The sequence below is a fragment of the Hemicordylus capensis genome, chromosome 3 (assembly GCF_027244095.1).
Source record: "Hemicordylus capensis ecotype Gifberg chromosome 3, rHemCap1.1.pri, whole genome shotgun sequence".
NCBI lineage: Eukaryota > Metazoa > Chordata > Lepidosauria > Squamata > Cordylidae > Hemicordylus > Hemicordylus capensis.
The window spans coordinates 281,544,337-281,558,344 of record NC_069659.1 but is presented as its reverse complement, the minus strand read 5'-3'; the positions used below and the strand labels follow the sequence as shown (position 1 = coordinate 281,558,344).

At 44.5% G+C, this 14,008-nt stretch overlaps 1 protein-coding gene across 3 annotated transcripts in view; it reads right to left on the bottom strand.

Annotated features, from left to right (window-relative positions):
- Positions 1-14,008, bottom strand: part of CFAP43 (cilia and flagella associated protein 43) — a 105,466-nt gene that overhangs the window by 23,503 nt on the left and 67,955 nt on the right. For all 3 annotated transcript variants that reach the window (XM_053306438.1, XM_053306439.1, XM_053306440.1), the window contains 3 exons: positions 12,211-12,315; positions 11,240-11,356; positions 2,932-3,138 (listed from right to left, as the gene is read on the bottom strand). In XM_053306438.1, the coding sequence (XP_053162413.1) occupies positions 2,932-3,138; positions 11,240-11,356; positions 12,211-12,315 (429 nt within the window). The remainder of the gene's footprint in view (positions 1-2,931; positions 3,139-11,239; positions 11,357-12,210; positions 12,316-14,008) is intronic.

The window sequence follows — 14,008 nt, the reverse complement described above, 5'->3', positions numbered from 1 at the left end:
CAGCAACTGCAAATGGCAAATTTTAGCCTATTTTTGTATTGCGGATAAAGAAACTGGGTCTCTTAGACCCATTTGTGGGTATGCAAAACAGTGGGTAATGAGGGCCACCTGTATTAATAAGATCAGGTAACAAGGACTTTCATATATGCTGACATCCTAGTACCATAACACACAGAAGCCTAGAATCAGCGAACTGGAAATCAATCTTCTCCAGCCCCTGGTACCAAAGAAAGACGCTCTCTACTCAGTACCGCTACAAGACCAGACCAAAACACCATTCAAATTCTAGAATGCTATAAACAACAAGCAGCTTTAAGAATCAAACTAGTCCTGGAAACAACCTGTTGTACTGCACATTAGATGTGTGCGTGGAACAGGTTTTGCATTCCGTTCCAAGCTTGGAAACATGTTCGGTTCTGACCAAAACGTTGGGGTGACCCAGTGTTTAAGTCGGAACAAGCCCATTCCGCTTGTAATCCATGCACTTACCAGCAGTACCACCAGCACTGCAAGCTGCCACCGTGTAGGATGCCAGCCAGAGTGCTGCCGCAGCAACTTGCAGTGCCGGCGGTACCGCTGGTAAGTGCTTGAACTAATTAAATGCTAAAGGTACCTCTTGCCACCCCCCAGAACCACCTTCACTATCTTCAAGCTTTTTAAAAACAAAGCTGGAACACTCAGAACGTTCTGAGCGGATTGTTCTGTTCCGAGCTTGGAACAAGACCCCCTCTTTAAGGGTAGAGGAGAACCTCATTACTTGCGGGGGTTCCGTTCCTCCACAAGTAACAAAACTGCAAGTAACAAGGCATTATTCCTATGGGGAAAGGGGATTAGGTTTAGAGGCGCTCTTACTTCTGGACTTTGAGACCAAAGTCCAGGGCCTCCACAGCTCCTGGGGGCCTCAAAATTCTCTTTAATTTATCCTGGGTACCCAGTGGAGTGTAAGTATGCTTAATTTGCAGGGGAGGGGGCCTCCAAAGGCCTTTAGGTCCAGCCTCCAAAATTACCTAGGTGCACCTCTGGTTAGGTTCCAGAATGCTCAAAAAAGTTGTAAAGAAGCCTCCTCCCCACAATAAAAACACCAGCAAAAGAACTACTGTAGTGTGCCCCACCAGGTCTCCTTGTGCCCAGCAATGCACCCCAGACTACGAAAACCACCCCCCAATTGCTTGAAAATGCTTGTTTTGTTAAGAAAAGAGGTGAAAAATGGCAGGAAAAAATGGCAAAAAAGCAAAAGAAAAGCACTCTACCTTGCTCTGTGGAGTCTCCTTGTGACCAGCAATGCCCTCCCAGACTGCCAAATGCCCCCCCAAACTGCAAAAATAGTAAGAAACAAGGTTTTCCTCAAAGAAACAAGCCACAAAATGGCTGCTGGTGACAAAATGGAGGGCATAAGTTATCTCGGCAGTCACTTCTGGCCCTCTAGGAACCGCGGATACATGGGTTCTAACCCTTTAGTATCTGTGGATATTGAAATCGGGTGTCAATTAGACATCCGCGAATACATGAAACCATGGATATAGAATCCGCATATAACAAGGCTCTCCTGAATTAGGAACATAGGAACCTGCCATATACTGAGTCAGACCATTGGTCTATCTAGCTCAGTATTGTCTTCACAGACTGGCAGCGGATTCTCCAAGGTTGCAGGCAAGAATCTCTCTCAGCCCTATCTTGGAGAAGCCAGGGAGGGAACTTGAAACCTTCTGCTCTTCCCAGAGTGGCTTCATCCCCTGAGGGGAATATCTTGCAGTGCTCACACATCAAGTCTCCCATTCATATGCAACCAGGACAGACCCTGCTTAGCTATGGGGACAAGTCATGCTTGCTACCACAGGACCAGCTCTCCTCTCCAGACCAGCTCTCCTCTCCTCAGAACTCTATTCTGAGCTCTGAACATTCTGCATATCCCTATTACACGTGTCTGTGCTTTTTATATATAAAGTGGGTGATGAGGGATTAATTTTTATAACACAAAGAGCCTGTTCTCATTACCATGGATCCCTGGGTAGGACAGGGTTAACAAAGGAATCCATGGTCATCTGGAAAGCCAGGAGGCCTCCTGACTCTGCAGTGCTGAACCTGGGCAGTCCAGATGGGCTACCCAGGTTAAAAGTTAGGTAGGAGGAGAAGAAGGTACAAAGCCCAACCTACCTTCTTTTGTGGTTAATGGTCCCATCATTTTAATCATAGAGTCCTATGGCTTGCGGGAGATTAGAGCTGCTGCATTACTGAAGGCTGCCTCTCCACTGCTCCTGCCATGTATTATGGTATATGTGGAGGTTGCAGCTCCCGATTCTAGTGATGGAGAATGCTACTGTAGTATTCGTGAGTGTGCATGACTTACAGAGCCCAAAGGAGGCTCTAGTCATCTAGGAAGCATAGGGTAAAAGTGTGCCTTCCCTCCAGCCCACCCCCTTATGATTCTGAGAACAAGCCCAAGGTGTGCACAGGTAAGGGGAGCTCAGCCCTCACCCCACACTGCCTTACTTCATCATGATGTGTCATTACAGACTCTTTTCTCTCAGCCAGCTCTGAGACTGAAAATGGGCTGGGATAAACAGTGCCTGGGCTACAGCAAAGTAAGGCAGGGGAAGGAGAATGTACCTTTTAATGTAAGAGTTGGGCTCCCTCACCCTGGTCTCCCTCACCCTGAATAAGCAGCCAGCTGAACAAACAAACATGGCTGCCTTCTCATATCTAGATTGGCTTTAAATCAAAGTACACTATGGCAAAGGTGCCCACATGACAAGGAACAGATTAAGTGAAACAGTGATGGGTGGATAATGCTTATAAGTGGTTAAGATGTTCCAATGAAAACCCATCACAATCTTTCTTTCAGAGGTATAATTTCTCACAGGAAGTGTACAGAAGAGCAGCTCTAACCAATACTGCTTTTGGAGGCAAAAATACCACTTATAAAAAAGTTACCCGTAGTAACATAATCTGATTAATCTTCTCCTCCCGAGTGTGGACTTCCAGTTGGTGGTATAAAACGGACGTATCTCCACCATACTTTGAGCTCAAGCTTCCCATCAGAGCATCAACTTTTTCTTCTTCTTGCTTCTCTCCTTCTTCAGGCCTCTCCCCTTCAATGCTTGAAGCCTGAGACTGAAATTCAACAATCTTCCTTCGGAGCTAAATATACATAAATATGAAACAAAGGAACATGTTATTGTGCTCATGCACATGGATTCCATAAGTGCAAACACAGTGAAAATATCTGTGAATTCTGCATGAAAAGAATTCCAAAGGCTGCAGTTTTTAAAAGTACAATGTATATTATGAAACCTGGAGCTTGGCTTAAAGGATATGATGTGGCAAGCTTGCTGAACCTAAGCACATTTGAGTCTGGTCAGTGCCTGCCTGGGAGACTGCCTGGGGACCCTAAAGTAGTTCATTTGCATAACACAACTTGGAAAGCAAAAGGTCTTGTAGCACGTAACAGCATAATTTACTGGAGCATGAGTTTTTATTTGGTGGTCAGTTCTCTGATGCACAACCCAGGCTCTAAGTATTTCAGGATTTTGTGGTAAAATTTAGAATTTGGCAGGGTTTGGATATTGGAAAAGCCGACTGCCAAAGAATCCTAAATTCTACCACAAAATTGTGTGGAACTTATAATCTGGGAAGAAGGAAGGCAAACTGAAGAGGCATTCTAGAGAGAACTAGTGAATCTCTGCTAGCAGTGTGATGGTGTCTAGTGCTTGTCATTTTGCCATAACAGTCGTCTGTAGGAATACAGCAAAACTCATATTATGTTAAAACTGCCAAATTTGGTTTTAAAATGCTGCTGCTATTCTGTAACTGCTATTGTAACCTTCCCAATCAAATACACACAAATGCAAGGGGCTAAATTTTGACAAATTTAGAGTCACTTGATAGGGCGGTATAGACGTGTAATAAATAAAAACAGGTTGCTCACCTGTAACTGATGATCTGGTAATGATCCATTGACATCCATTAGAATGGGTTCTGCACTTGCGCGGAAGCCTCTCGGTGTCGAGTTTCTACAGCTCCTTTTCGGTGCCTGCACCCCACGCCACGTGGCTATTTAAGGTGAGAGGAAGTGCAGGGACCCCAGTTCCTTGGAGACCACCAAAGCAGTCTGAAGAATTGAAGCAGGTAAGTTCTATTGTGCAGAGGTATGTTCTACTGCGGAGGGGAGGTTCGGGAGGGTCTAATGGATGTCAATGGATCACTACCAGATCATCAGTTACAGGTGAGCAACCTGTTTATCTGGTTCGTGATCTGTTGAATCCATTAGAATGGGTGTTTGATTAGTTCCTAAAGGAGGAGGGAGCAGTAGGTCTATTGCAACACCCTTTTAAGCATCACTTTCCCAAAGTTTACCTCCATGGCAGAACATAGATCAATTACATAATGTTTTACAAACAGTACTTCAGAAGACCAAGTGGACACTTTACAAATGTCCTGGAATGATATGCCAGACAAGAAGGCTGCAGAAGCACCATAAGGCCTAGTGGAATGTGCTTTTATGGACTGTGGTGTCTGTACCTTCTGCGAAGTGTAGGCCTAGTGAATGGCCGCCACCTACCAGTGTGAAAGATGCTGTCTGGATAGGGCATGACCCATAGTGGTGCCTTTGTAAGATACAAACAGTTTCTTCGTCTTTCTGAAAGATCTAGTCCTTGAGAGATAATAAAGTAGCGCCCTTTGGACATCTAAGGAATGGAGCGCCTTCTCTAATGGCGTGGCGGGCGATCTAAAAAAAGTAGGTAGCATAATGTCTTGATTGACATGGAAGGTAGTTACAATTTCCGGTAAAAAGGTAATGTCTGGGCGTAGGAGAACTTTATCTGGGTAGACCTGGGTATAAGGCACATCCATCCTAAGTGCTGTCAGTTCACACACCCTGCGGGCAGTGGTGATTGACACCAAGAAGGCAGTCTTGAAGGACACATGTTTTAGTGTCGCCAAACTCATAAATTCGAAAGGCAGTTCAGTCAGAGCAGAGAGGACCAGAGAGATGCTCCATTGCTCTAAAGGGCGACATACTGGTGGATAGAGGTAAATGAGGCCTTTCAAAAAGCTCTTGCATAACGGATGAGAAAACAGCGTTTTGTCTTCTGAGCCTGGATGCCTGGAAGACAGGGCAACGAGATGAACCCTTATCGATATGTTGGAGAGCCCCAAGCTCTTCAGGGTTGTCAGATAAAGCAAGACATCTCGGATGGTAGCTTTTCTGGGATGTAATCCATGTTTTTTAGTGTAGGCCACAAACCTTTTCCACTTACTGGTGTAGTTCTTCCGGCTTATGCTTATTCAGCAGGATCATCATTAACAGTTTATTTTTCATGCTGTCGGCTGGAGAGTGAGAACTTCCAGGTGAAGAACCCATCCGTCCTCTTGAATTAGTAGGTCTGGTTGGTTTAGTAGCCTCTAGAAAGTATGAGACGTCAGTCTGAGCATATGAGTAAACCATGCTTGGCGCGGCCACCAAGGTGTAATCAAAATGCACCTCATATTGCCGCTCAGGAGCCAAGCCACTACCCTGCTCACAAGGGGCAAGGCGGGGGGAACATGTAAGTCTGATGTAGTGACCAGTCCAATTGGAAAGCATCCCCAAAGATTGTGGATTGTGTCCCACTCTGGAGCAGAACAGCTTGCACTTTGTGTTGTGCCTTGTAGCAAACAAATCCATCTCCAGGTGACCCCATAGATCGAAGAGTCAGTGAAGGTACTTGCTGTTCAGCTCCCATTCGTGTCTGGTCTCCATAGAGAAGGATCGGCTGAGTCCATCTGCTAGTACATTGTCTGTACCCTTGATGTGGATCGCCAATGGCATAATGATGTTCCTGATGCATCAATGCCAAATCCGAAGGCTCAGTGCACACAGGGACCTGGAGACCGTTCCACCTTGCCTGTTTAGGTAGGCTATGGAGAGGAGAGCTGGTCTTGTGGTTGCAAGCATGACTTGTCCCCTTAGCTAAGCAGGGTCTGCCCTAGTTGCATATGAAAGGGAGATTAGGAGTGTGAGCACTGGAAGATATTCCCCTCAGGGGATGGAGTTGCTCTGGGAAGAGCAGAAGGTTCCAAGTTCCCAATCTGGCTTCTCCAAGATAGGGCTGAGAGAGATTCCTGCCTGCAACCTTGGAGAAGCCGCTGCCAGTCTGGGAAGACAATACTGAGCTAGATAGACCAATGGTCTGACTCAGTATATGGCAGTTCCTATGTTCCTATGTTGTTCCTATGTCCAGTTGTATTTGTACAACTCTGCCCTGCAGCACTGGAAGGAAGGCCTTCATTGACTGAGAAACTGCTATCAGTTCTAGAAAATTTATATGCAGTTGGTGCTGATTGCGTGTCCAGAGGCCTTGAGTCATGGTGGCATTGCACTGACCACCCCATCCTTGAAGGGAGGCATCTGTCGTGACCCAGACTGACAGGGGCTGTGCTTGAAATGGCACCCCACTGAGTAGGTTTGTCTTCGGCATCCACCAGGACAGTGAGCGAAGGATTGGTATGGGAACAAGTAGCCGCTTTGTTGGGCTGTCCTGAAGCAGAATGAAGGACAAGAGGAACCATAGCTGCAGCTTCCTCATCTTCAGATGGGTGTATCTAACAGTAGACTTGCAAGAGGCCATTAGGCCTAACAGATGCTGTATTTGACGAGCTGGCTGTGAAAGGTTGGCCTGGAAGTGTTGAACCAGCGATGCAATGGTCTGGTAATGTTCCTTCGGCAGGAACGCTCTTCCCATTGTAGCATTTAGTACAGCCCCAGTGTACGAGATGATGGGCACTGGTGTGAGGTTGGATTTTTTCCAGTTGACCTGTATTCCGAGGTCCTGGAGAAGCCGCAACATGTAATGTATTTGTGAATGCAACTCTTTTTTGTCTTTTGATGACAGGAACCAGTCGTCGAGCTGGGGTACAGTTTCAGTCCCTTTGTTCTTAAGTAGGACACCACCACCGCCATGCACTTCATAAAGACACGTGGGGCAGTGCAAAGTCCAAATGGGAGAACTTGGTACTGGTAAATCACATTTCCTACAGTGAACCTCAGATACTTTTGGAAGGATGGACGGAACCCTATGTGAAAGTAGGCATCCTTTAGGTCTAATGTCACCAGCCACCGTTCCTGATGCAGAAGCGGTAGGATATCTTGTAACATTGTCATGCGATACTTCTTCACTTGGACATATTTGTAAAGAGGTCTTAAGTCCATAATTGGATGAATCCCTCCATCCTTCTTCGAGATTTGGAAATAACGGGAGTAAAATCTCTCCTGTCTCTATGCCCATCACACCAGCACTATTGCTTTCTTGCGTAAGAGTTCTTGTACCTCGTGACATAAGGCCAGTGTTGCCTTTGTGAAGTGCACACCCCGAAATTGTGGATGAGCTTTGAACTCTATTGCATAACCGGATGTGATAATTTTCAGTACACAGTGATCTGATGTTATGTGGCGCCATGCTTGCGCATGACTTGCCAACCTGATGGAGTTGGTGGCTAGTGGGGTCAGCTGGGTATTGTTGATGTTGCTGTTGGCCGGTCCCATGCACTCCCTGATGTTCTGGGGAGGCAAGCAAAGGTGCATTTCTAGGTGATGCGATGGGCTGTGCTGAATCTCAAAGCCGCTGCTTGTTTTCCTCCGCCTGCTTTTGTTGACTTGTTAGAAATTTGCCCTTTTGTTGAGTATTGTGTTGATTGTAGGGTTGGTAAGATTTGCGATAGTCCCGACGTCCTGTTGTCTATATGTTGGACGAGGATGGTAAAATTATCTTTGTTTTCCCGCATAGGATGTTGAGGCTGATGTAGAAGATGTAAAAGTTTTGGCCATAAACTTTTATTTTTTCCATTGTAGCATCTGTCTCCTCTGAGAAAAGTCCCTTTCCATCAAATGGTAACCCCTCTATCTTGTCTTTCATGTCCCGTTGGAGGGCCACAGACCTTAGCCACGCATGTCGTCTCAGAGTTATGGCCGTAGTGATGGATCGGGACTCTAATTCTGCCAGATGCTTAGCCCTGCTCAGTTGTTGGCAGGTGAGGTCAGCCGCTTTTTGCAATGTCTTGCGGAATCTACTCCTTAGCTCCTCTGGCAACAGTGCATCCAAATCCTTCCCAAATTTCCCCAGATGCAATAGCTATATTTAGCCATGCACGCAGAGTAATTTGCCACTTTAACAGAGAGACAGGAGGTAGAGTATAACTTTCTCCCCATGACGTCCAGTTCCCTCCCCTCCTTATTAGCTGGGGTGGTATGCCTCCTCCCTGATCATGAACTAGTCCCACAATCAATGACCAGGGAGTTTGGGACTGGATACCTGAATAGGTACATGTTATCTTGTTATTGTACATGATATATGCCTTCCAAACGACACCCATGTCGAGTGGATCGGTGTTTTTGGTCTCGACGGAGCCGATGTTTCCGATGCCGACAGTGCTGTCAATGCCAAAATGAAGACCACATCTTGTGCAGACTTCGGTGATGGCGTTGAACTTGAGGAAGACAATTTCTGCGCCTGTTTTGCGGGCTTCTCAACGGTTGCCATTTTGTCACCCGGCCTCTTTAAGGACTTACGGGTTGTCTCGGAGGGCATAGAGGTTTTAGGCTGGGCCGAACCCAGGGCCCTCAAGCCTTGTGGAGATTTGTACGAGGTGGAGGGCGCAGTTAAAGCATCGTCATAAAGCACTGCCCTTAAGCGAACTTCCCGATTCCTCCTCGTCTGTTTGGAAAAGGACTGACAAACTTTACAGGCTGAAGTTACATGGGCTTTCCCCAAGTACAACAGGCACAAGTTGTGTCCATCCTCAGAGGGCAATTTCGCTCTACACTTAGTGCAGTGTTTGAATGTCTTTTTCCTTTTAGGGGTATCCATTGTAATCACTCCTTAAACAGTCCGTGGTAAAAAAAAGCCAGAAATCCGCCCAATCTTTCAACGATTAAAATCAGCAAGCAAGAGCAGAAACAGAAACAGTCCAAGGTCAAATTTTTCGAATCAGTCAGTCCAAGTCTCAAATCCAAAGAATGGCCAAATAACAGTCTGTGTCAAAACCAAGTCATCAGTAGAACTTTAGAACAGTAAACAAGGAACCCAATACAAAGGAGGGGCAGAAATCGTGAGCGATCTCCATGGCGGTCGTAAAGGAACTGAGGTGCCTGCGCTTCCTCCTGCCTTAAATAGCCACGTGGTCACGTGGGGCAGGGTGCAGGCGCTGAAAAGGAGCTGTAGAAACTTGACACTGAGAGGCTTCCGCACAGGTGCAGAACCCATTCTAATGGATTCAACAGATCATGAACTACTAGATCAAGTTGTTCCAGTAAGAACTAATCAGCCTACTTTCCTTTCACTATCTCTACATCTGGACTAAATTTGGTGCAAATCAAGGTCCACAAGTTAGATCTCTTGTGCCTCAAATGTTCATGTGTCCGCCATCTTGGACTGGGGTGGATGTCATCATTACCAACTGCACCATTGAGGTGTTCCTGTGTGGCACTCACTATAGCTGTTCCAAACTTGGTTCAAATTGATTAGATAGTCCTCAAGTTAGTGCACTTGCATCTCAAATGTTTATGCATCTACCATCTTGGATCACGGTGAGCGACACCATCACAAACTACACCCCTGGGGCACGCCTATGTGTCAATTCAGCTGTAACAAATATGGTTCGTATCGGTTAGACTGTCCACAAGTTAGTGCACTTGCACCTTAAAGTTTACATGTCAGCCATCTTGAATTGAGGTGGATGACATCATCACAATCTTTGCCATTGAGGTGTCCCTATATGTCTCTACAGCCATAGCAAATTTGATTCAAACAGGTTAAGCAGTTCACAAGCTAGCCCACTTGTGCCTCAAAAGTTTACGTGTCTGCCATCTTGAATCGGTGTGGATGACATCATCACAAACTATACCATTGGGGTGTCCCTGTGTGGCACTCATTGAACCAGTTTGGTTCAAATGAGTTAGGCAGTCCACAAATTAGTCTACTTGGCTGCCATCTTGAATTGGAGTGGATGACATCATCACACACCACGCCAGTTGGGCATTCCTATGTGTCCCTACAGCTGTAGCAAATTTCATTCAAATCGGTTAGGCGGTTCACAAATTAGCCCACTTGTGTCTCAAAAGTTTATGCATCCGCCATCTTGGTTCGGGGTGGATGACATCATCACAAACTACACCATTGAGGTGTCCCTATGTGTCCCTACAACTGTACCCGTTAATGAGCAGGGGGGGAACACATGGACAGACACATACACACACACAAACAGAATACCAAGTGATCTCATAAGCCTACTGGAAAATAGGCAAAAAAGCAATGTATAGTAATTAACAGAGCAACTAAGTTCAGAGCAAGTGACAAGAAGAACAAATAGGTGTGTCAGCTCATAAAGATGTTTGCTGACATCCAGAGCAACAATCCAAGGATGCAGCAGAGAGGATGCTCTTAAATCAGCCAGAATCTTCCCAAGCAGCAGAGTGTATATTCGGGGGAAGGATTTCCACTGCTTTCCTTTGCCATTGTAAATGTTCTTTGTTTTCCAAAAATATGTCCCTTAGGGTTATGCAGCCCTTAGGGACATATTTTTGGGAGGCAAAGAACACTTATGGAGGCAGGGGAAAGCAGCAAATTTTTCATCCCCCTTCATCCATGCACACAGTCTGAGTGATAAGCAGCCTCACTGCTGCATCCTCAGGATGCTGCTGTGTATGTTAGCCATTAATCTTTGTACTCTACATCAGGGCTGCACAACTTTGGTCCTACAGCTGTTGTTGGACTACAAATCCCATCATCCCCAGCCACAATCAGGAATGAAGGTAATTGTAGTCTAATACCCTCAGGAAAGCTGAAGTTGTGCAGACCTGCTCTACATATTGCATTTACAAGAGGATGTTTACAAAAGGAGGTGGATAGCTGTTTCTTATGTGCTGATAATGGTTTTACACTTGTTCCTATCCATATTGCTATGACTTATGACTGATGCAATTACATGAAATTAACTGACAATCATCAGGATAAAAAAAGCAATTACATGAAATTAACTGACAATCATCAGGATAAAAAAAGCAAATTATGGAATACTTACATGAACTGTATTCAAAATCAGTTTGTTTTTTAATGGGGCATAAGGTTATTAAATGAACAAACTGACATTTTGGCTCATCTAGCGCATTTCAGCAGAACAAACATCTATAAAGAACCTGAATCATAGGATCATGCAGGCAAATGAATAGGGAAAATGGTCTTTTGAGAGAAAACAGAAACTTCACCTTCATATCTGTTGCTTCAATCTTCTTTATATACACAATTCTCTCCAACATCTTCTGTTCTTCCTCACTTCGTGCTTTCATTGGGTAGTTCTGAACTTCACAGGGTGAGTGGAAGGTCTATGGGAAAAAGAAAAAGAAATAATTTCCAACTTAAAAGAACATTTTATACACTTATGGATGCTTTTTTGGAAGGGTAGGCATGTTAGTCTGTCGGAGCTAGCGGGTGGGGGAGAAGGAAAACTCCCCAAAGGGGACCCTCTGTTACCTCCCCATCCCTAATTTCCAGAAAGCAACCAGTCAAAATCACCCCTCTGCCTATGTGGGATTTAAATTTTTTTTAAATGGCCTGATCAGGGCTTCTCAGCTCAGAAGTGGTGAGTTGGCCATTTAAACATTAAAGGACCAGTGTGTTGACTGTCTGCTGAGAAGCAGCAAGCAGGCTATTTAAAAATGTAGAAGGCTTGTGCTCCAATTCCCAGCTGAGAATCCATGTGTGCTGGCCCTCAGAGTTCTAATAGGCATGTTGGAACTTGACATAATTCCAAAACGACAGGAGGGATGTAGTCGGAGTTCCGACTGTCAGGTTTCCCTCCTGTCATTTGTGGAATTAATTTCAATAGTCCCAACATGCCTGCCAGAACTATCCAACTGCATAGGCCTACTAGGCTCTCTAATAATTTTTCTTCTGTTATCAGCTATATTTAGGGCTATATTTTAAGGTCCTATTGATTTCAGTGTGGTTCGAATTCCCACTGAAATGTGCAAGATGTTAAAAGCACTATTGCTCTTTGCATACTGAATATAGCTATAGAAGAATTTTGGCTGGATTGTTCCAAAACTGCTTAGAATTCTGAGTGGTATAGGCTCAAAATCAGGCTGTGGTGTATGAATGACTTTCTGAATATAATAACTTAAGGAGTTGTAACAGACAGCAGGAGAAATATGTACAAGGAAAGAGCAAACAATATTACCTTAACTGATCGTCCTTTAACAACCATGGAATCCCAGCATTCATGTTTGATGATCTCACGTAAAAAACAGTTTGCTAGATTTTCCATCTCTATATCCTTCCTTACCTTTTGTATAACACAGAAAGACAAATGGAGAGGATACAAAATATCATTGGTTTTCATTGTCAGTCTTGTAAATGCTGTACATTTATTAGCCATCTGATAAACTTAAAACATCTCAGAGGTAATCCAAAAACCTTAGAGATCAGAGAATTCTAAACTGTAGAAAACATTTCTAGCATTAACCCTATGTCATTTCACAGGAGGAAACTTGGCTGAAATGGTTATAGTGAAGTGGTTACATTGTACATGACAGTTTGAAAATTTCAAGGATATAATTATCTACATCACTCTGATCTTTAGTGCCAGTGGAATTCAGGTGGGAATTTTTACATCCATAGGAAACCTCAACAAAGCAAAAATCGTACAAATGTGGCGTATAGTGGCAATTTCCCTTCTAGACACATTCTATCATGTCTAGAATTTTCCATTCTCATTCTGATTTGTTTATAAATTCAAGGGACAAATCAGAAGTTGATGAGAACTATAAGAGGGCCAACAAAACTAGCATATGTTCACCATTTCACTGCAAATTATAAGTAGTAGCAATGTTATAATCTGCAGTAGGTAGAGTTCAGAGCTTCACAGAGGTCCAGTGCAGATGATCATCTTACCCAGGGGTTTCCAACCTTTTCCAGCAAGTGTATCCCTTTTGTTGCATATTCAGCTCAGGTACCCCATAGAGATTTTTTGAGATTATGTGTGTTTATATATACACACAAATTTAAATGTTACAATTATAAGACAGGCTGCTCCACTTACTGGTATACATCCAGGCTGTTATTCATGAGTACTCCCATTGAAATTAATGGGACAAATTTACTTGTCCTATTGATTTCAATGGGAGTACTCAGTGTTAATTTTATGGAGCCTGTCAGTCAGGTTGAAGGAAGGGATACACTGAATTTCAGCACATAGTCAGCCAATCAGGAGCAGAGGAGGGTCTTCACCCTCCTCTTCTGCAGCAAATATATAGTTACGGACATATCAACTTCAAGCCAGCAATCCTCAGATGGGGAACAGATAGTGTGGCTGCAATGTGGGAGGGCAGGAGGGTACTAAGTACCCCTGGGAGTTCTTCAAGTACCCTTAGGTGTAGTGGTACCCACTGTGGGAACCCCTGATCTAACCAATGGCTTATACGATTGTGAATGACCCTGCACTGCTCTTGGGCTCACGTGCTCCCCCATTCCCACTTGAGAATGACAGTGCATTACTGTTGAACTAACAGTTTCTCTTTTACATCTAAACTGGGGGAAACTCTGGTTTATTAAAACAAACCAGGAATATAGGTGAGCCTGAGAGAAGAAAAACAGGTTGCTCACCTGTAACAGATGATCTGGTAGTGGTTCCATACATTCATAACTAATGGGGTTCTGCGCCTGCGCAGATCAGCTTTGGGAAGAATTCGTTAGCTCCTCGCGACGCCAACCACCCACTGCACATTACTGCAGTACCCTCTAGTGGCGGTTAGGCGTCTCCATTTTCAGTTTCTTGTAGGCCGACATAGCAGCCTTAAGGACAGAGTGGTTAGTGTATAATAGTCAATAGCTTGCAACTGTCTTAGTGGGGATGGACTTAGATGATCTGGAACCACTACCAGATCATCTGTTACAGGTAAGCAACCTGTTTATCTGGTTAGTGGTTCCAACATTCATAACTAATGGGTGAATTACAAGCTACCCAGATGGAGGCAGGT